Source organism: Cottoperca gobio, chromosome 22 (genome assembly GCF_900634415.1).
Source record: "Cottoperca gobio chromosome 22, fCotGob3.1, whole genome shotgun sequence".
In the NCBI taxonomy this organism is placed as follows: domain Eukaryota; kingdom Metazoa; phylum Chordata; class Actinopteri; order Perciformes; family Bovichtidae; genus Cottoperca; species Cottoperca gobio.
The window spans coordinates 5,090,849-5,115,010 of NC_041376.1; the positions used below are offsets into that span (position 1 = coordinate 5,090,849).

Sequence of the window (24,162 nt, forward strand, 5' to 3'; positions counted from 1 at the left end):
CACACCCACATCAACACAGTCAGTATTCTGAAATAAACCTAAAACACATCCAGTCTCCATTTGATCTCCCATGGTGCCGTGATTCTGTGGGGGAGCTCGGCCACCCACCCCTCCACCCCGTCGTCCAATCTGATTGCACAACTGATATTCTGGGGAAGGGGAGTCCCATCAGCTACTTACTGCTTATAAACATGTTGTGGTGGTTTCCATGGGGACTCAGAGGGAGGCCCAAAGACTTACTCAGCAATGCCTCCCACTAAGCTAAAAACAATTCAGATGAAAAAGTGACTTTCATATAAAAGAGTCAGACTTGTATATGTGTGAGCGCGCATACAAGCATCTGTGCAAGCCCGACAAAGCACACTGACTGCACTAGCATTTGGATGCTATCCCAGCCTGCACTGGGAGTGGTGGATCATGATGTCACTTGCATGTGTGTGTGTGTGTGTATATATGAGTGTGTGTGTGTGTGTGTGTGTGTGTGTGTGTGTGTGTGTGTGTGGAAGGGCTGGGTGGTGAATATTTCATTGTCTAGGCTAACCTTGGATGGTATGAACTGTATTGGAAAAGTCCTCTCACACATAGCAACACAGGCCCCTGTTTGGGAGTGCATTGTCTCTCTTTGTGTGTGTGTGTGTGTGTGTGTGTGTGTGTGTGTGTGTGTGTGTGTGTGTGTGTGTGTGTGTGTGTGTGTGTGTGTGTGTGTGCGTGTGTGTGTGTGTGTGCGTATAAATGAATGCATTCATCTGTGTGCTTGTGCACATAGGTTGAAACAGGCGTCTTTCCCCGCTTGGCCGAGGTTCCCACTGTGACCTTATTTCCTGTGGAAGCAGCCGAGGAACGATGTCATCCTCCGCCGATCCAAAGTCAACAACTGTACGCTCCAGACCCCCCCCCCCCACCATCCTCACTAACTCCGTCCCCCTTCCCCAGCAACATGAGTCTCTTTCTCATCTCCGTTCTTTTTCTTCGCCTGTTCCTCTTCTTCTATAACTCCCTATGAATTCCTCTTCCCCCCCCCCCCACCCGCTGTCTTACACAGACATTCATTCATCTGGCTTTCCTGTCTTCCTGTTAATTCCTTCCTTTATCCCCACGTTTCTTTATCGCTCCTTCTATCCTTTTTTTTAAGGCTCCCTGTGCCAAAACGTAGCGGATTTCTCTCTTAAAAAGGTCAACAGTTCCTCAGCTGGCTAGAAAATATGGGAAACAAAAGGGAGAAAGAGGAACACTCATCCCTCCAAGCAAAACGCTGAAATATGCCAAATTGCCCTTGAGTGACTTTTCTCTACTGAACACTTTAATGAAGGCTGTGACTCACATGAAGACTGTTGTTTTCGGAGGAGAAAATAAGAGAACTGTACGACTATGAAACACAGGTTTCATGACAAACTAATTACAGGCAGATCATACAGCAAAGGTACAACATGTACTCTGATTAACCTTGTTTTTGGGTTGGTTGCAATGTTTTTGCACAGTTTTGTCGCATTGCTGCTACAAGTGAACATAATTGCACTGAAAGACAGCTTTCAATTTGGTATGGACATGTTAGCAGTTACAACTCTAAATCATTTTTTTTAGCAGAAGATTTCCCAATTATGGTCCAGACCCATGTATGGACAAACTGTACTTTCTCACCAATTTCCTCGGGGGAAACTCTCCAGCACGCCCTGACTCGAGCTGCAATGAACCAGCACTATTCTAGCCGAGCAACACGTCTGTGGCAGTTGGCAAATACACTGAAATCAGCAGTGGGTTAATTAAGCCATCAGAATGGCAGCTCTGGGTACAGCCAGGAGTGGACGTGGGTGTGTAAATCATGTCACCATTGGCACTGGAACAGCCCCACTGTAACAAAAACATACAGGTCAGATTTACGTGCAGGGAAATGTGATCTCAAATATCTCTTCCTATATTTGCCAAAAACAGAGAGAGGGGAAGAGAAAGACAGACCGACTGCCACTGGAAGGCCACATTGACCTCAAGTACCACTAACAGATTTAGTCGACTCTACTCTCAGCATCACCGCTGCCACGTCCCCGTCCCCGTCCCCCCCGCTCTGAGTTTGACTGTTGTGGCCTTGCCTCTGATTTATATCAGCTGGCTTCCTTGTCTCCATGGAGATTAATGGGTCTGCTCTGACAGGTGCAGAAAGCCCTGTATTAGTCTGTCAGCAGCAGAATCAACAATAAACACACGTGTGCACACACACACACACACACACACACACACACACACACGCACACAGATGAGGATGCTACTGCCTGAGGCCAGTGTCATCCCAGAGGGCTTAGCAGAGCTTCCCATCAAAGCCATGGCAATGCCAAGGGAAACACAGCGACAAATCTCCAAGGTGGAGTGTGTAAGTAGCTGTGGATGAGGGTGCACGGGCATTTTCTCACTTGTGTGTGAGGGGGGCTTTGCCTTGTTTATAGTTTGATTGGCAGTTTGATGTGAAACTGAGGAAGGAGGCGGGGTTGGCGCTGAGGAATATTAGCATAATTCCATGAGTGCCAGAGTTGGTATTGGGTGTCAGAGAGCTATTCCCAAACTCAGCTGTGACCCACAGTAGCACTGGGTCAACTTACCCTCAAGCCAACAAACAGACACATGCACATGCTTGGTCAAGCACACATTCATTCAAATGGGATTCATGTGAATACACCTGTATGCACATACACATATATGAACACATAAACACGTAAATGCGCACAAACATGCGCACAAATGCACAAACACACACACACGCAAACACACATGCACACACGCAAACACACATGCACGCACACGCACACACACATACACACACGCACACAGGTCCATTTACACTGTGGCGACAGTGAGTCTGTTAGCGGGATGCCATAGTACAGAGGGGTGGACAGATTTAGGTCTCCCTCACACCTAGCTCTGCCAGGGGTGGAGGGGGTTGGAGGGGTAACGATACCATTAACACTCAGTGTGCCAACAGATGCCCCCCCCCCCCCCACACCCTACACCACCTCGCCCCGCCCTCTTCCCCCCTCCTGCTGTGCTCCAATCAGCACCTCTCATTGGGTTGCTCTGCCCTGCACACAGCAACAACTGTTATTCACCGCTCCCAAAATAACACAGCGGCCAATCACAGGGCGGGAAGAGAAGTGGTGGTCAACTTAGGCTGACTCCAGGTAAAAGAAGGACACTAAGAGGAAAAACAAAAAGGCACGCTGATGCAGGAAAGAGAGAAAAAGTAGAGAGAAAGAATCAAAGGATGGCAAGAAATTACAAGAAATGTGGAGGCAGAGGAGCAGCAAAACAAAAGCAGAGAGGAAGGAGGGATGGATAGGCAGACAGAGGACGGAGGAGTAATGAATTGTGTAATATGTGTTCGGGTGCTGGCTGTTCTGTTCTGGCTGTGGCAGCTACCATGGTAACCTCATAAATAGGTGCCCTACATATCAGGAGGGCATAAGGTTACACAGCTCAATAAGTAAACAAACAAACAAACAGCAGCGGGTGAGGAGAAGGAGGGAGAGTAAAAAATGAGCAAATTTGTAAAGGAGAAAATAATTGGAGGGAGTGAGGCAGTAATGATTAGATGCTCTGTGTCGGTGTTAATGTGTGTTTGTCTGTCACAGATAATTACCTAAATCCACAATGTGCTGTTGAACACCCACATCAGAGACAAGCTGAGGTAACCCCCCTTTCTAAGTTTATTCATGGCAGTGACAGTGTGTTATGCACACACGCACACATACACATATATAAACACACGCTCCAATTGCCTTTCCCTCTCTCTGCCTCTAGCACAACCCTAAATTACCTTAAAATATTCCCCAGGGTGGAAAGGAGAACACACACACATACACACACACACACAAGCCTGCACGCACACACTCCCATATACACATTCACAGCACAAAACACAAGTTAGAAACCAGGAAAAGTCAACAAAAGAGCCACTCCTAACACAATGAGCTGTTCTGTTCCATGATTCAGAGCGGTAGCCTTTTTATTCAAGCCCTGATAGTAAAACTGTATCAGCGTGATCATCGCAGCTAATGAATACTGTTCATCACGGCGCATCAATTACAGTGGCTTCAACCCCGTTGTGTCACAGAGATAAAATCCTCGCCTGGGCGTTTAATGTGACATGTATTGAATATAATAGAAGCTTTTATTTCACATTGTCTATTCTCAGTCTAATGCTGTCAATCTCTCCGTTTCTTGGTTCCTGTATGCCCGTCAGTCAGACCTGCCTGTCTATGTGCTTCTCGCACCATGGCAACAGTAACATTTAGAAACACACATTTAGATGATGTTGCATCAGTTTACAAAATATTAAACATACCATGTGCAACTACAGTGAACATGAATTAAATCAAAACTACAGATTTGTATGATACCATATTACAAATACCAGAAGTGACATTGCCTTCTACAAAGCAGCAAGCTAGTATTTCAGCCAGAGAAAGTTGGACCACCAGACACAAATAATAATAATTAGGGTCTCAGATGTGCAATTTGCTGAAATGACATGATTCAAATCCCTGAAATTCCTATTCCTCCATTTCCTGGAAGAGTTTTAAAAATGAAATAACTGAATGTGCACACTACAATCTCACGTGGTGTGTTGATACGGCTTTAATAGTGTGGAACTGTGCTGTTCAGTAAATGTCTAGTTGTCTCTCTGGCTGTCTTTTAGTTTGTGCATTTGTCAATCGTTTTAATTTCAAGCTGTGTCTTTGACTTACTCTGATCACTGCTGGAGTCTGCTGGATGAGGAGGGTTGAACCAGTGTCTCTCACAGCAGCAGGGTCGCCAACAGCTATTGCAGTATCTCTTGCAGCGACCACATCTGGGATGGCAACAGGGGCTGGAGCTTCAGATGCCGCCACAGGAGAAGGTTCAGCTGAATGTGTGGAGGAATGCAAGCTTGCAGGTGCAGACGTTACAAGGTCAGGGATGGATGTTGGATCGGCCTCACCTGTAGAGGCCTCTGTAACTGTATCTGTAGTCTCAGTTGTAGGCTCAGGTATGGGTGTAGGCAGAGGTTTAGGGGCAGTTTCAGGTGTAGGTTTAGGTGCAGGTTTGGATGTAGCATTGCACACAGCTTCAGCTACTGCAGGTATAGGTGTGGGTGCAAGTGAAACTGCAGGTGTATTTACCAGGGAGTGCTTTGGGGGTACAGCTGGGATATTTGTAGCTGCATGTGTGTGCATGGATGGAGCAATTGGAGCACCTGGTGGGGTTGTGCTCTCCAAAGGGGTATCAGCTCTGCCAGTGGTTGCCATTGTATCCTGCAGGAGCCTCATCACCTCCCGCTCTTTCCCACTGTTCCTTTCAGCACTCCCTGTGCTCCCCGCACCAGAATCCACCAGCTCTTGGGCAAAACTCTCAATGCTCTCCAGGATCCTCAGCAGCAGTGCCCCATCCTCCTCCTCTCCCACCACAGCTAAACTGTTCTCTCCCTGGGGAGTCCTGGAGGTAGGGCCATTACTGGCTAGGTGGTTAACCGGTTTCTGGACTTGGAACTGGGCCATTTTAGGTTGATTGAGGGCCTCACTGGAAGTGATTCCCTGGCCCCCTTCTCTCTTCCTGGTTTTGGCTGGAAGTGGTGGCTCAGTGCTTCTGGGGTGGCTCATACTCTGAGACAGATTCTCCAAGTCCATCAGCAGCTTGTCAATGTCATCATTCCTGTGTGAGACAGCTTTGGGTGCTGAGATTGTTAGTGAAGCAGAGGAAGGCCAAGGGGGGCTGAAGCCAGTGTTAGCGGGCAAAGTATTTGAGTTATGGAGTGTTTGTGGATGGGACAGATGCATGTGTTGACCCAATGTTATCCCATTTTTGTTTTGGTTAGTGTTCACACCTCTGGTTGGAGTGTGCGTCTGTTGTGAGATTTGTTCTGGTGTCTTTGCCACATCTGCTTCTTCCTCCTCGATATAAAGAGCCTCCATAGGGGATGCTGGAGGAGTGTGTGTGTATCGTGGGGTCGGGGAAGTACGAAGAGGCGATGGAGAGTGTGTTGGAGAGGAGCTGGATGGAGAGCATGTGATAGATGGGGGAGAGAGTGTGTGTTGTGTGATAGAAGGATGTGAGTGTTGTAGTCCGTTGGTCAGTGGAGTGACTCTGGATGGAGAACTTTGGATAGGTTTTGTATGGATGGAGTCTAATTTCAAAGACGAAATAGATGATGCAGTGTGAGTAACAGTCTTTTGGATGGGAGGTGACAGCACCACATCCTCATAGCGAGGAGGTTGCTCATTGCCAAATATTGGAGAGTACGGCCCCTGCTGGATGGAGTGAAGAGTGCTGACAAGCTCAGCCAGATCACTGTGTCCGCTTCCAGGCGCACCTTGACCCCCCTGCCCACTGCCTCCCAAACTTCCAATTCCTTCCATCTCCAGAGGCAATCTCTTCAAATAGGAGCTGAGTCGGGTCATCACGGCCCGATATACACTGTCAGGACTGGCTTCTCCATCCTCTGGCTCTCCGCCAGATTTGTGTCTGATGCACTGCTTGATGATGTCGGTGCATTTTTTTAAGTCTTCAGAACATTTAAGAAGGATGTCAAGGCAGGCACGAATGTCCTCCCCGCCTGCTCCAGTGCCCACCTCTGCTCTGGTTTTTTCCAGGAGACGGGCAATCAGGTTCTCTTCCCCCAGGGTGTTGCGGTACAGGGAGGCCACTGTGTTCAGACTTTGGTCCAAAGACCCAATACCGGATAGGCTGCTTGTTGATCCACCACAAACTTTGGCGATGGCCGACAAGGTGGCTGTGCTGCCCTTTAGCTTTGTCTCCTCAAGGCTTGCTACTTTCCCTGGCACAAATGGTGGCAGGTTCTCATCATTAGATGTACCTGTGCCGTTCAACATGACATTAGCAGTTCCATTTGTGGTGATGTTGGAGCTGAAGTGGCCGTAAATGATCTCCAGGTCGGTGGAGCGGCGACTGAGAGAGTCAGGACGGACCTTACGACCTTTCCGGAAAGTGACGTGGCTGGAGGAAGAGAGGCGGAGCTTGTCAAAAGAAAACTCTTTGAGTTTACCACTGGCCAGGTTGATGGCCTCTTCTGTAATGTCCTTCAAACTGCCAAAGGAGCTCAGGTTCCCAGTGGATCCTACGCTAGTAGGGGCCTTTTTACCACGCCATGTGGGGCTGTCCTCCCCTAAAGATAAATTGCCACTGCTGTCCGATCTCTCTACACCACCATTATAACTAGAATCCATGGTAACAGTAATTTTACCATGGTTGGGAAGTTGTTGAGTGATCATGTTATGGGAGTGCATGAGTGAGATGTTTGGGTCAGTGTATACAGCGTCAGGTGCAATAAGCAGCTCGGAGCAGGTGCCGTGGTGTGCGACAGTACAGTCGAGACCCTGGGACAGCGCCCCACATGGCCCCGAGCAGTAGTGCACGGCATGGGAGTGAGTGCGCCGGTCCACCACCACACTGTTGTAGCAGCTCACACTGCTCACTACTACACGATAGGCTGCTGCCATGGTGATCAGTGTCCTTCAGGTCATAGGAAGGTCAAAATAATATCAACGTGTAAAACAAAAACAATATATCTTTAGCAATAACAATGGATGGATAATAATTCGATGTTGAAACTCCTTTAGTTGTAAAAGTCAAAGTCTAAATTCTGAATCTTTTTGATGAAAAACTATGTTTTTCAACTGCATGGTGCCAATTGGTGAGACATACCAATACTGTAGTAAAAAATCCAATGTCAATATGTCGATATCCTTTCATCCTTGCATTGAAAGAGCTTTAAAAGGGTTCCACTCTTGCAAAGAAAGAGAACAAAAAGGAAGAATTCCTTGTCAGAGCTCTGGGCCTCTTTATAACAGCTGTAAGGTTCCTCCTCTCTCCACAGGAACCGTCTCCGTTTCCGCTCTAGCAGCAGCTCATTAGCCACTAATGGCAGCTGTGGAGGATGGCGACAGCAGAAGATCCAGCTGGGGCATCACCCATCCATCCAAAGAAGCAGCCCCAGAGGCCTAATCCGAGGCCAGCGAGACCTTAACATTGCCCTAGCCTAGGCTCATCCCCTGAGCAATGAGATGTAGGGGAGAACCCCCTTATCACACTCTGTGGTTGCTGAAGTCCTGACGAAGCTGAGAACTGTTCGCTGACTCCAACACAGCTGCGGAAAAGCAGGGGACTGACCACAGATGGCCGACTGCCTCTTTCGTTATGTGCGCGTGTTTCTGGATCAGTCTCGTTCAGTCTCGTACTCACTCTAGCCCCTTCCGTCTCCCGCTGTCAGCCATGTGTCAGAGGGAGTGTATGTTTCTGACAGGAGGCCACCACCTGTGAGTCATCAGAGAAGGGAGGGAGGGGGGGAGGGTGTAAAAGAGGGAAAAGGAAAACAGAGAAAGAGAAAGTGAACCATTAAGACAGTTATCAAGAATCGGATAATCGTAAATGTGAGTGCATTTGAGTGCATGTATGCGTGTCCATATATAAGGAAATGTGTATGAGCAAGACATTCCCTTGAGCTATTATCCAGATGACAGCTGATAAGAGGGCTTATGAGGGCTTAATCATCAAAATACTTGCAAAACCGCACTTAACGTCCTGCTACATCAACCTCAAATACACACATACAGATCAAAGGGAAGAGGGAGAGAGCGACCTACAAGCGTGGAAGGTTAAACAGGCAAAGTAGAAAAAAGATGCGACTCCCTCTCTCGTCACAGCAGAGCTACAAAGACTTTTCTCTGACCCCCGCTGACAAATCACGCCGCAGTAAAAGAGAGGCAGGTGTGTGCGAAGGAGAAAACACCTGTTGCTTTCCATTCCTGTTGCTTTTTTTTTTCTTGCGCTCCAGGCATCATTTAGGCACTTACAGTTTGTTCATTTTTAGCTTGGGATTTATATATATTTTTTAATTAAATCTTTGTACAGTAAAATAAGTCAAGCAATATATAAATATCAGTAACATGCAACACACCAGGAACTAACAGTCTGACTGGGTAAACACATTATGTAGTAAACCTTGTATCGCTCACACCCTTTCAAGTGTTTCTGTCATTCTCTCTCCCCCTCTATTAATTACTTTTAGTTATTTTTAAAGGTACTCCTTGTCTCTGTTTCAGTCTTCAATTGCACTAATTTATGTTTCTCTCTCCCTCTGTCCCTCCCCCTCCCCCTCCACAGGGGAAACACATTCCTCAGAGCTGTGCTGTCCTACACATGCATGCCCATACTTACTGTAAATACATGCATCTACAGTAAGTGTAATACTATACAAACACACTGTGTATTTGCAGAATGGACTTATTACTGAGTGAATTTGAATTAACAAAGGATTTCAAAAGAAAACGGTAAAAATCCAAATTTAAGCATTCATGACAACACTATTAACACAGCTGATTAGTTTATACAAAGTTCAAAACTGCAGGGTTTTCAGAATAACCACGGAAAGAAAGAACAACATTGAAAGATTATTACAACTGAGACTGAGAGCGCGGACATATGATCTTTCGTGGGTTCTCAGGGGAATTATGGAGCCGTAGTTTCCTACTTAAAAGTGTGACTGGGGAGAGGGGGGGAGGAATGATTGGTGGGTTTGTGGGTTTGTGGGTGGGGGGAGAGGGAGAGGGGCTGGCAAGGTGGGGATGGGGGGTTTGTGGCACCTGGAAAAACAACTATTAAGGAGTTGTATGGAAAAAACAGGAGGTTAACTCATCTCTCTGTCTCGCTTTCTCTCCACACAAACACAACAGCTGGATGCTGCTGAATCAGTCCCTTGAGCAGGAAATTACACTTCCTGGCAAGCTGCACTTGAAATCTGGACAGACATTTAGAAATAGACTATCATAGGATGGTAATCACATGCACACAAACGTGTCCACTCACACTCCTTCCTCTTTGCTGTACACACACACACACTTAATATCTGTGTGTATATCTTGGTAAACGACAGCTTCCCAAAGTGATACCGATGCATGTAAACAAACTCCACTGGTGTTTATAACACTGAGCAACCTCCACACACGTGCACGCGCACACACCCACTCATGAATGCCTGCACATGCCTTACTGACACATATTACAGAAAAAGATGATTCACTAGTGAGCACACAAACACATTCTGTGGAGTCTTGTCAAGCCTTGCTATGATTTAGTGGCAGCTCATGGATGTTTCTTTTTCTTTTTTTCTGGACATATTTTCTGGGCGAGTTAGCTGAGAATGTGCGGAGGTATCTGCTTTCATTTTAATGTCAACAAGACAACGCTTAAAGCTAAAAACTTGAATCAGGAATATCTTGAGAATTCAAAAATGTGGTTTCATTTTAGGAAGTCTTGCAAGAAATAGAAACATTTTAACTCTAAATATAGTGATCAAAGAAATGTATTAGACAAATCTTCATTGGATTGATACTATTGAAGTACACATCGAAGGCTACACATTAGCTTTATGTGAGGTTTTGACAAAGGGCACCAAAGTGCATTTTGTAGTGGAATTCTTAATCGTCCCTTTTATCTTTTGCTTCCTCCGCCTTCCTATTTATTGTATTGCGCTCCGTCTGTGTGAATACATTCAAAGGCAGAACAAGAAGAAACTAAAGGAGTTAGCTTGTGTTCCCTGAGGTTATTTGTGACAAACCTTTTCCCCCCCTCTCTCCTTCCAATCCTCTCACTTCCTCCCTTTGCCTCCTTTCCCCTCCACCCCCTGCCTCCCTTCTTTCATCTCCATCTAAAAAAGTCTTTCCTTCAATGTGACCTTCACCAGGAAGCACTAAATCACCGGAGGCCACTGCTGTCACAACCTCCACTCCAGCCACACACACACACACACACACACACACACACACACACACACACACACACACACACACGCTCATAAGGAAATGCATACAAAGACGTGCAAACTCTCTACAGCGATGCACAGTTCTTTACGTTCACCAATCAAAAAGCATTTAGTCGAGGTTTTAAAAAGACAACATCCTTTCCTTCTCTCTCCCTCGTTCCCCTCTGCCACACTCTGATCTAAACAAATGTCCAACGAACTAGCTGCAGTTCTGACCCACTTCTCTGCTTCTTTCTGTAATCCTCACATTCATTATTTACTCTGACTTCTACGTGCCTGTTAGCCTCCACACACACACACACACACACACACACACACACACACACACACACACACACACACACACACACACACACACACACACACACATGCACACACACAAACACACAATCATATTCAGTTAAAAATAGATTCTATTCTGGGTTTGTTCATCAGCTGTGCATCAATCAACTGTCTTGGTGAAGACAAATAAAAAGATACTCTGAGAGACAGCTCCTGGCCCGGGCCATGCTTTCACAATTATACATTTCTGCTGCAGAGAAAGACCGAATGGAAAACACGGGAGCATGATGGCTCGTCTGGCAATCAGACAGTTTTCTTTTTTAAATCTTAAAAAATCAAGCTTTTTGCAGAGAGTTTTGGTGGCACCAACACTTTAGGTCATACAATCATCCCGTCCAAACCTTCCTCTTTCCTGCCTAATAAAGCAAAGATATCTTACAAATACAACCCGTTCAATGTGTGTAATTTAAAACACAGCGGGAGGTTTTTGTTTGACCGTGCCAGATGCACAAGATCATCAGTCTTTCTTGAGGAGGAGAGCTGCCACGTCCGTCACAGAAAAAAACGATCTGCTATGCAAAGCAGACGTCTGCACACGAGCCAAAACACAGGCAGGAGAATCTTATCTGATATCTGACACAATTAAGGATCAAAGGATAGTCACGGTGTCTGTGTTCATAAGCCCTTGAGTAAGAAAGATTATATACGTTTCTTTAGATTTGACATACAAAAAGAAAGAATCTATGGGTGAGAATATCTCTAAAAAGGTAAAGCTCATTACTTCATATGCATAATGGTGTATGTAGAGGAGTGAGGGTTTGTGTGTCTGGCAGAGACTCTCAAGTTTACGTCTGCCAAACTTATTGTCTGGAAGAGACCCAGGCTGCTGAGAGCGCAAATCACTGCACTCTGGAGAGACACACACAACACACACACACACACACTCATACACAGCTGTTCATGATGAAACCACGTCTGCAGGCTTGATAGAGCACATCCCAGAGTAATACGACTGGTCTTTATAGGTTGGAACAGCAGTCAGGGCTGAACAGGACGAAGATGAATACAGGAAGGTCCAGGTCTGAGGGGACAGTCTTTACCAAATCACTGTGGAGGTTTTTGGAAAACAGGGGATTTTCCTACAATTTAGATAAAGTCCTACACGATCCACACATTTTAAAATGTCGAGATGCTTTTCTTTGCCTTTAATGACAGTAAAGATCAGGAAAGGGGGAGAGATTGAGGATGACATGCAGCAAACTCAGCCTCCGTATATGGGTCGCCTGCTCAGGTGAGCGCTCTTCCTCTTTTTATTCTCCTCACACTCCCTCCTCTAATACATTCCTCCCTCCTAGACTTAATTAATTCCTTCCTGCTCTTCTCTAACCGGCAACACGCTCCTACTTTACAGGCGGAGATGCCCCTCCACAGTTCTACAACTCCAGTGCTACACCAGCTGTTCCTCCAGCGCTCTTCACATCTCTCTGGAAGTTGGCTGTGTGTGAATAGCTCACCACCTCATTAGGAACAAAACAGCAACCCCAAGGACTAGTGGACAAATGGACGGACACACACCACACGCACACACACACACACACACACACACACACACACACACACACACACAGAGTATATATCCCCTTAGGGAAGGTGTTAAGGGCAGAGAAGAGGATGTTTTTGTGCTTCTGAGCAGATGAGGGAAATCAGTAACTCACATATGTTCTTATCCTTAAATGTGTCCTGGTTAAAAAAGCTTGGCTTTGTAAGGCGAACGCACAGTCTTCATCTCACACACATGCATACGCTCACACACATGCATACGCGCGCACACACACACACACACACACACAAATTCTGCTGTTCCACTGCAGAGGGCAGAAAAACATGCCGTAAATATACAACACTGTAGTCCACATGAGATGCTGATGAACTGGCCTCTGCTTCAAAACATCCAAACCTGTAGTACGCACACACACACACACACACACACACACACACACACACACACACACACACACACACACACACACACACACACACACACACACACACACAAATAGCAAAGAATGCACACACACAATTGCAGAAACAAACATACACAATCAAAATACACTTCTGTCGGCACTAGACTCATACAAACATGCACATGAATTCAAGCATGCATAAGCACAAACAAAAACAAACACTTACACATCTACACACTTACACACACACACACACACACACACACACACACACACACACACACACACACACACACATCTGTTCATCCTGACTTGCCTGGAGCTCACTATGACCCAGTCTCTACATTGCTGCTAATATAAAAAGCACAGTTTGGGTGATGTCATTTTGGCTGCTAAGACACACACACACACAAGCTGGCACAGAAGATAAAAAGGGACACACACATTTATCTAATGTAATATGCAAAGACAGCTGACCTGGATTCAGCCAGTCAACAGTTTATTTCTGCCACCACCTACAATACAGACCCGAAGGCTTTCACCAAACAACTTCCAATAAGAAACAAACCAGGCAGCTGAAAACACACACACACACACACACACACACACACACACACACACACACACACACACACACACACACACACACACACACACACACACACACACACACACACACACACACACACACACACGAATAAAGGAGAGAAAAATTGTCTGTGTTCGAGGCAGCGGGGCTGAATATTAAAGAGCCGAAACATTAATCTGTGATAAACTGAGAACTTCATTGCTATTTTAATGCATAAGAGTCCATTAGTCACAGATCACTTGGTTTTTCAATGCACGCTTCAATAAACTTGTTGCCTTCAGGATCTCCAAATCAGTGTTTTCCCCCTGATCTGTCCTTTAAAAGAGAACTTCCCCAATTTAGCAATGCAGTCCTATAACACTGTCAGACTCTCGATCAATTAACAGTTTAAGGAAGGAGGATCAAAACCGATTCTTCTTCTCTGTGCGTATGAATTCTTGAGTTATGGTCAAAAACGTGTTTTGTGAGGTCACAGTGACCTTGACCTTTGACCACGGAAATCTAATCAGTTCATCGGATGATGGAGCCAAATTTGAAGAAATTCCCTGGAGGCGATCCTGAGATTTAGTGTTCACCAGAACAGGACGGACAGACGAAACATTACGCCTCCGGCCACGACCGATGGAGACAAATAAGATGAAAACAGTCAATCCACTTAGAGCGCAGACAGTTCTGACATATATTATTATACATACTATCTGCATAAAACAGATGTAAAGATTTATCATCTGGACAAATAGCTAATATGACGAAGAAATAAAGGGGCGAACACAACGAATAATGAGTTTTTAAGGCGCGCTTTGAGCCCAAAAGGGAAGAAAAGTCGACCCAGACTCGACAACATGGAGCCAGAACCAGACCAAGTCCCACTGCCGGTCAGCGCTTCATGGCTTCTTCCAAAAATGTTGGGGACTCAGACATTCCCCAGATACCGCAGTGCTTTTACACTAACAAGACATCATTCAAAGTAGCGTGCGCTCCAAAAAAAAACCAAAAAACGCAATACACGGACTCAGTCACACACTCAAACCTAAGACTTGTGAAACTAAACTGCAACGACCGTGGAAATGAGCAGCAGCCTTGACAAGATGATGGATCTGCCCACCAGCAGCTGATTGATGGTGGGACGCATCGGCCGTGCAGCCGGCTGAGTCTAGATGTGTAGTTATAAGTGTCAAGTGGGCATGACAGGCTGGGAAATGACAGCATAAATGTTTGTACACGCACACGCGCACACACACACACACACACACACACACACACACAGAATACCGAAGGTGAATCAGGCAGTACAGAGGAGAAAGAGATGGAGCAGCTATTGTCATGACAGATTTTGACGATTTCCAATGACTTTCTCATCGTTAGTGAAGCAGTAAAATGTAAAAGAGGCCAAACCTAAAGCTCCAAACTACATGACACCAGCTTTTCCAGGAGAACAGAGGCATTTTCTTTCCCTGTTTTTCTTCCCTTGCACCTATTTCTTCATCTTTACGTAAGCATAAAGGTTATTAATAATATACTGAATATACTTACGCAATAAAGTCAGACGGCTTTCCAATAAATTGCGTTCTTAAAATGACGGTATCAGCGTATGTGTACACACGTGAGGTTGATAAAGTTGAAAATGTTTCATAGACGTAGACCCAAGATATATATTAGAAGGCTATTTCTCATTTTTACACCTGGCAAGTATAGATATGAGAAAAAGAGGTTTATAAGATTCGAATGACCTTCTTATAGATAGTCCAGAGTTCACGTCTTAAACACCTCTGGCCTGCCTGTAAATGTAGTCTGGACGTCCAAAAGTAGCATCTCAAAGACATCTCGTCTGTGACGCACAGTATATACAATGTCACAGGAAGACATTTAAAAAAAAACTTCCCTAAAGACGCCTTCTGGACGTCCAAACAGACTGTCTTTCACACATGTTTGTGCTCACTGGGCAGTCACATGTAGGCAGCAGGACTTTGTGTTTATAAGGAAAGAAAGAGTAGAGATCTCCAGATTTTAACAACAATCCATATAAGAGCATGTTTAGACTGGAGAGCCTGAAGCTAGACTAACTAGTCTGAGAGCTGACTGTGTGTGTGTGTGTGTGTGTGTGTGTGTGTGTGTATGTGTGTACGTGTTAGTTGACTGCTGTCCCTGTCCATCAGAGGGTCACATGAGGAGCAGATTAGGGTTTCTAACCGCAAACCCCTGTCGCCATGGCCCCATCGTCACGGAGAAGGTGAGGAGAGTCATCGTGTTCCGAACCACCACTGACTCACCCCTCCTTATCTCGCCGCCATGCACACACACACACACACACACACACACACACACACACACACACACACACACGCGCAAGCACACACACACACACAAAACCACATCTAAATCAGGACTTTGTGGCGCAGCCTATCTTACATGTTCGTCTTCCCTTCTACAGAATCAACACTTCGACCAATCACGTCAGCTTGAAGCAGAGCAGATGAATGACATCATCAGAATTAGGGTAGCAACTAATTATCATCTTCAAAATGATTTTCTTCTTAATTAACTGATTAAACAGTAGTATCCTCAGACTACAATCTTACTACCTCAGTGCAAACTATACCTAAAACATGTACACCTACATCCACATATACACACACATATATATTCAGTAGTATCCTTATTCCACAAAATAAAGCTCTGACCTCCTAAATTCCCTCTTATTTTTGTCCACATCATATTTAATAGATGGCTGTTCCCCCAGTGTGACGCTAATATGTAAAATAAAAGGGCTTCTGGCCGCATCTTGACAATCAGTCCAAAAATGAGAAGATATTAATTCATATTAAAGAAAGAAAAGCAGCAAATAAAAGCATTTGAAAAGCTGGAAGTAGGGAATATTTGGCATTTCTGCTTGATAAATTACATTCTCTGTGAATTAACTCACTGTTTTAGCTCCAATCCAATGAAAACATACTTTTCTTTCAATAAAACAACCAAATGTGGCAGATACAGTGTCTCTACGAAGCCTTTAAGACCAAAGGTTCATGATAATTACATTTCTAAATACCTCACACTACTGTTTTTTGCTGACCATCCCTGTGATCAGGATTTCCATGATGCATGTACGTTGGTATGGCACATTTACTAATCAAATCATACCTGCTGTTAGTGGTTTTCATCTACCTCTTGGACCCTGACTCTGTCTGGTTCTTGTATTTCTCTGACATGGGGTTTATGTGAGGCCTTGTGGGTTTCAAGTCTTTATTACAAACCATTAAAAAAAAAAAAAAAAAAGGCAGAGACGATGTCATCTAACCATAGCTTTGAATTTGAGAAATGAAATATATTATTTCAATCTTTCAGTCTGTTTCAAAACGCTGTTTTAATGTTTGAGCAGGATCAGCTATGACAGTCTGTGGGACCAGCTGTCACTTTAAGCCCGTTAGGTGGGTATTTACAACCCTACATACAAACAAGCCCATAAAACTGGACTCCCCTCACCTCTCCCTCAACTCTCCTCCCTCCCTTCTATTAAACGTGTGGCTGCAAACATCCTCACCTGAAGAGAAATGAGTGAGAACAACATGAAGATTTAATTGATATTAAACGGCTTAGGGGATTCATTACAGCAAGGGATGAAAGCAAGACTTAAAAAACTAACTGGATTTCTCATTTATAAACCCAGTTAATCCTATAAATAAATACGACAACACACTTGAAAACACATGAAAAGCACAAAAAAAACCTGCCTCTCTCTCTCTCTCTCTCTCTCTCTCTCTCTCTCCTCTCTCTCTCATCTCTCTCTCTCTCTCTCTCTCTCTCTCTCTCTCTCTCTCTCTCTCTCTCTCTCTCTCACACACACATCCGCTGTTACTGGGTTATTTTTTCCCCAGTGTTTAGAGTCTATTCTTGGCGTTGTCTTTGTGCATGTGACCCTAGTCGCAGCTCACGGTCAAATGTCCGGCTGCCTTTTCATCTCAGGGTACAAATGTGTGCACATGTCGGCGAGTCTCACTGTCTTTGAGTGCGTCAACACACAACCTGATCCACAGAGACGGGCCGCGTTCACACCTTCGTGTGTCGATATCACCACCAGGATCTTCCCTCTAGTCCTTTTCATTTGACCTCCCAGTACGTACCCAATATCTGCACTCATCTTTTTCCAAAGTACCGTGTCCCCCCCCCCCCCCGGGATCCTGAAAGATAAATAGCGACAGTATCTCCTCTCCTCCTTTGTGTACTCATGTATTGCTTGATATTTTATTTCATCGGTTTGAGACATCGACGCACACCAGCAGAAACCCAGAAACCCTCTGTGTGTGCCAAGTGCCTCCATGCTCCGGCTGGGATGTGGGTTCAGCCCGAGCATGTGGCTGTGGCGCTGCAGCTTTAAGCCGGGGTTTAGGTCTAGACCTTCCTAATGAGAAGCAGCCCTGTTGTACAAGACGCCGCAGTCAAAGTCTAGGATATTACATACGTGAATCCACATGTATGCATGTAAATGTGCGGAAAAACATACAAGGCATGAGAGACTTTTACAAATGGAGTAATACTTGAATGTGTCATCGTACGACATCTGGGCAGGAGCCGCTTGATTTACATTTACACTAAAAATCTAGTTCTTATGAAGAGATTATTTGTTGCTGTAACTGTATTTGTAGCTGTTGAAACTTAATCCAGGTGAGCAAAAGAGAGGACATGAGAGATGAAAGGTGAAGGGTGCTGCTACTGCCTCGATAAAAAAGGTGCGGAAGCTCTGATTTCAATCAAGAAGCAACATGTGAAGGAGAAGAAGAGACACGGAGGCCAGTAAAAGTAAAAGACAGTGTGCGATGCAAAAAGGTAATAAGAAGGCAGAATAAAACACGATTAAAACGTACGGGCTGTATAAAAAAAAAAAGAAATGAGCATAAAAGGACATAATGAAAAGAGCTTGTTTGTCCAACCAGGTTAGAAAACTGGGGTTAGTCTCAACAAAGATTCAAAGCCATCAGAAGAAGGAAAGGAGAAGGTGTTTTTTTTGGCTTCCAAATATAGCTGTAGGCTGCATTTACGTGTGTGTGTGTGTGTGTGTGTGTGTGTACATCTGTTTGTAATATGGCAGCACAATGGCAGAGATTTACTACATGAGCTAACTCCGAGTATGGCTTATTAGACTCCAATAATGTCAAACCAGGACTTAACAGAGAGCTGAGAAGGGGGGGGGGGGGGCCTCTACCTGTCTCTGCTGTCATCACACACACTGACACACACATGTGCACAAATACACACACAGAGTTTCTTGACAGGCCGCCCAGCGTTATAGGCCAAAGCTTACAAAGTAGAACGAGCGTAATGATCTCATGCGAGTCTGTCCTGTATATAAGCAAAGTGTCTACCCTCAGGCAGCATATATTCACACACACACACACACACACACACACACACACACACACACACACACACACACACACACACACACACACACATGCAGAAACACACACACACTTTCTTCCTGGGGTTTTTTCTGTCACCTGGAGGCTGAGGAAAACAACAAGACCTTTGGTTATAGGCCAGCATGTCAAGAGTACAAAGACAATGGCTGCAGCACGTATGACTCACCACAGCACAAAGACACACACACGCACACAGACACACAACCTCCCCTGGGTTAGGCTTAGAAAAGAACATTCCCTCATTATAGCAGCAGTTCAAAGGCAGAGTGGGAGCACTGAGCTGTTACTATGGCTCTAACTGGCTGCAAGCCTGGACCATCACACTGACTACTGTCACAATTTATCATGCTAACACACTGACCAATAACCTGACAAGTCACACGCACGCACACACACACGCAGTAACGCTGGCCAACAGCGATGTCAATTATAGACCATCACTGGATCATCAATAAGTGTAAATAATATACAGTAAAGTCCCTTTGAAATGCTTCAACTTTGTATATCGTTAAAGACAATGAGACATGAAAAAAACTGCAAACGTGGAAAGAAACTCAACGAGGCGAGTCTGGAGCTGTACGTCCAATGAGGCATCAAAGGCTGATCAGCTTTGGCTTCAAGTCTGAAGCAATACACGGCAGTAGCCCTGCTCAGAGGACGTAAGTGATGCACTGGTGATGATAGAGCCGTATAACTCGGTAACATCCTGTAGGCGGTCGCACCCGCCATGCACAGCTCTGAAAGTTTGAGAAAAGATTTAGATTTTGACGGGGAGTTTGACCATGGAAGTTCATATTTGACCATTGGGAGCACACTATATAACTAAATAAATGTACCAATGTGTATTTTATTAAGCCATGCTAGCAGCAGGTCTTTAAAAAGGGAAGCTCCATCAATGTTACACTTCAACGGCTGTTCAGAGGTCTTGGAGAGTGCTACTGCATATGTGAAAAAAACATTTGCATTGCATTGTGGGTAATATAGGCCCCAAATTTTGAAAAGCAAAAATAAATAATGTAATAAAAAAGACAATATCTCTGGTCCTACTGCATACATTTTGACTTGGTTTGTATGCTAAATACTATATGCTATACTATGTTATAGCTAATAGTGACAGTTTGCTCATGCTCCTTGGAGACTTTTGCTATTACTGACATGTAAGGCAGCGTTTAACACCAGGGGGGGGAAACATATTCAGGATATATCATTATCATGACCTAAAGCTCATAATATAGATATTTCATCAATGGATTCATATAGCTAAATTGATTAAAATGATTATTAGTTCTACTGCTACTCTCACTACTAAGTGCTGTTACTGTGCGACTACAGCGGAGTAAACCTGTAACAGAACCGTGTGGACTGGATTTAATCATCATCACTACCGTGTGTCAATATGAAGAATGAGATGCTTTGCAGTATGTGGCTGCATAAGGTAGGTCAAAGGGAGGCCAACAGCCCTGTTATCCCTGCCTTTTCTGGAGAAGTGCAACACATGCACGCACGCACACGCACACACACACACACACACATACGCTCTTAAGAAGCAGCACACAAATCTCCTATAAAACCCAAGTCAAGTCTTCGTCTGCCTCAAATCCCTCATGCATTTGGTATGACGGCATACCGTATGCCGTAATGGGATGTGTCATTAGCTCATGTGTGTGTGTGTGTGTGTGTGTGTGTGTGTGTGTGTGTGTGTGTGTGTGTGTGTGTGTCCATAAATGTTGAGAGGGGAATATGTCTTTTTGGCGTGTGGGTGTCTTTCTTTTTACCATTAGCTTCCAGTAAATACTATAAATGTAAAAGTGTGAGTGTGTGTGTGAGTGTGTGTGAGTGTTTCCATATAACATGAGCAGGCAGTGCAGTGCGTACTATGATTCCAAATTTTCCAGTCAGAGTTACTGAGCTCCTGTCAGACAGGGAAGGCAGACACACAGTCATCTTGTCGTTATACTGCCAAGTCTTCCATGTCCTCGTCTCACATCTGTTTGCCGTTACACACACACACGTATGCAAACACACACACACGTACGTACACACAGTATGCACAGTAAGATGCATTTGGTCACAAACACAAGACAAACACCAACACCTACATTTGCACAGTTCGGTGCAGAGAGAACTTTTTAAACTCCCACACAAACCACCCGCGCAAGTTCATGGACCAAACTGACAGCGTGCATACTTTTGCAAACTTTTCATGGACACATTAAGTCACATTTGAAAGCTCGAAAAGAGGCATCAACTTCACAGTCAGGGATCTGAGTTTAGGGCTGCAACTAACAATCATTTTCATTCTCGATTAGTTGTTTGATCTGCTGTATAAAACGTCAGAAGATGGTGAAATATGTCGATCAGTGTTTCTCAAAGCCCAAGATGACACACTTAAATGTCATGTTCTGTCTACAACTCAAATATATTCAGTCAAAGAGGAGTAAACAACACAACATGTGTTCAGCCCCTTCTGATTGCATTTAGTTGCATTGGTCTTGTGTCTATCTCCTTCATCTAACCAGCACCTGCTTGCAACGGATGAAACGTGTAGCACATAATCAATACTGACACCTGAATATGGTAAATATCACTTATCTCTACAATTTCAGTTCTCAGATAACAAAGAGCAACAAGCCATAGTTACTTATTCAATTGTACACCTGCCATCTTGCCTTAAGTGGCTCTTTCATATTAACAATCTCAAGATGTAATTCCCCACCATTGGAAACGTACACACACACACACACACACACACACACACACACACACACTTGTTGTGATCCCTCAGGATTTGGCTCCTCCAGCAGCAGTGACAGTGTTTTTCCTTTGAAGTCAAGGAGGACTCTGGGAAACAGGCTTCTCCCCATCTCCACCCCTCAGTCAGCAAATAAAAGAGCCGCTTCCCGAAAAGCCTCATTATGAAGTCAAGAGAGGATCTTCTAGTTATAGAGATCTATTGAAAAAGCTCTGGGTCTTTGTGTCACGTTAAGTCCAGAGATTGTTTCATCTTTTGGGGAAAACGCTCGCTCATTTCAAAAGCGTCAGTCATTCGTCCGTGTCTTAAAAAGCTTCCTGTCTCCTCAACTCTCTCTCCCCCCCCCCCCTCCTCCCCCCAGTTACAGGCTCACTGTTTGGGATTAAGACTTGGGTTTTAGCAGAGGAGATATTCAGACTTAAAAAGAGCGGAATTGAGGAAGTCCATCATGCTTAGTGAGAACGGAAAGGAAGGGAGGAGGGAGAGGAGACGTTGTTACATTTTGACGAGAAAAAGAAACTCCACAGACTTAGAACACCTTTTCCCTTATAGCTCCACACACACACACACACGCTCAGAAAACACATCCACGTGGACGAAAGACCAAGAAAGAAAAGAGTAACCATCTTCACTTCACTTCTCTTTTAATCTTCTAATTTGAAATCCATCATCGTCACTTTTCATCACGACAACAAGACAGATTTAGGATTCTTACAACATGACTTACGAGGAAGCAGTCACACAGTGTGAATAATATGCTGTAGGGGTGCGTGGCATCCATAGGAGGAGGGCGTGCAGAGGGCAACGCTGACGTCCTGAAGTGTACGGCCTATATATAAGTCGTGACGCCCGGGGGGGTAGAGTAGCCTGCATTCCCCTGATTCAGCCTAAATGATGGATACCTTGTCTCACTGTCACAGTCTCTCTCTCTTTACAGGCTGCCAGAGGGGGAATCTTAACACTCAAATCCTATCCTCACCTCCTTTCCACCTTTATGCCCGTGCATGCAAGAAAATGTGCCACCTAATCATATTTTTTTTACCATATCTCAAACTCATATCTTTCCCGAGTGCAACAGAAACAGGATTGGGCCGTTGCATCATATCTCATTATCTATTATTCTGAAGTCTAGAAAATGTCAGAAGATTCGCAGGAAAATGCAAAGTACAGTTTCCTATACCTCTTGGTTTGTCTCAGCAGCCGTCCAAAGATATTCATTTTAGCATAATATAGAACAGATTTAAGTACCAAATTATAAAAGAAGAGAAGAATGTTTGGGCCTGAAACGAAATCTTTTATATTCTGTGCACGCAGAATTCATTTTGATTTGACTTTTACAGATACAGGATCGTTCAAATGAAAGCAGAGGAGAACATTTTGAGACAAATCTGGACTTTTTAACCTCCTTTTTCTGCTTTTACACCTCAAATATAGCAAAATATGCAACTTAGATGTTGACTGTGCAACTGAGTATCAGGAAGCTGTCCTCAGTGGTTCCCAACCTGAGGGTCAGGACCCCCACAGTGGGTCAGGATGTAGCCCCTAAAAAACATATTCCTACTGCACAAAAGCACATTTATATTTTTAAAAACGTTCCTCTTTAATTTGTTTTCCCGCTTGTGAATAACTAGGATCAAAACTTTATGTATTTTTAAGTCACCACTGGTAAACATATGGAGTCACATATAATATAATCAGTTCCTTAGCGAAGAAAAGTTATTATGACATGTTCTATAATGATTGTAAACACAATGTCAAAGAGGGAAGAAGGAGGCAACAAGAGGAATCAAGGAAATAAGGAAGTGACTAAACAACAAAGTACCAAAGATACTCCCTGTGCGACTGAAAGGGCAGATGACGGAGGAGAAAGAGGCTACAGTCCATTAGTCGTGTGTGTTTTGGATCTGATCCACGCCTCTGAACTTTAGCTTTCAAGTGTTTGGGTGCATCTACGTGTGTGTGTGTGTGTGTGTGTGTGTGTGTGTGTGTGTGTGTGTGTGTGTGTGTGTGTGTGTGTGTGTGTGTGTGTGTGTGTGTGTGTGTGTGTGTGTAATCCTACAGTATCTACTATGTGAGTTTATGAAAAGTAAAAAGATTAAAAAGAAAAAAGATTCCTGAAAGTTGATATTATAATAATGTCACATTTTCACCCATCTACTGCATAACGCTGATTTTCAGGCAGGAACCTTTTTTTTCCGTGTGTGTGTGTGTGTGTGTGTGTGTGTGTGTTTGTGTGTGTGCGGTGTATTTTTTGGCCCTAAAACTGTGGGAGTACGATTATCAACAACAACAACATAGTCCCAGCCCGGGTCCCAGAGGCCCTGAACACTAAAAACTGCTCTGGTTCCCATGAGCGCACGGCC

At 44.5% G+C, this 24,162-nt stretch overlaps 1 protein-coding gene across 1 annotated transcript in view; it reads right to left on the reverse strand.

The window, feature by feature from the left end:
- Nucleotides 1-1,701: 1,701 nt before the first annotated feature.
- Nucleotides 1,702-24,162, reverse strand: part of LOC115027696 (serine/threonine-protein phosphatase 2A regulatory subunit B'' subunit alpha-like) — a 34,096-nt gene continuing 11,635 nt past the window's right edge. The window contains exons 2-3 of the mRNA XM_029461172.1: nt 4,731-8,292; nt 1,702-1,848 (exon numbers count right to left, since the gene is read on the reverse strand). Coding sequence (XP_029317032.1) covers nt 1,702-1,848; nt 4,731-7,478 — 2,895 coding nt within the window. The 5' untranslated portion in view covers nt 7,479-8,292. The remainder of the gene's footprint in view (nt 1,849-4,730; nt 8,293-24,162) is intronic.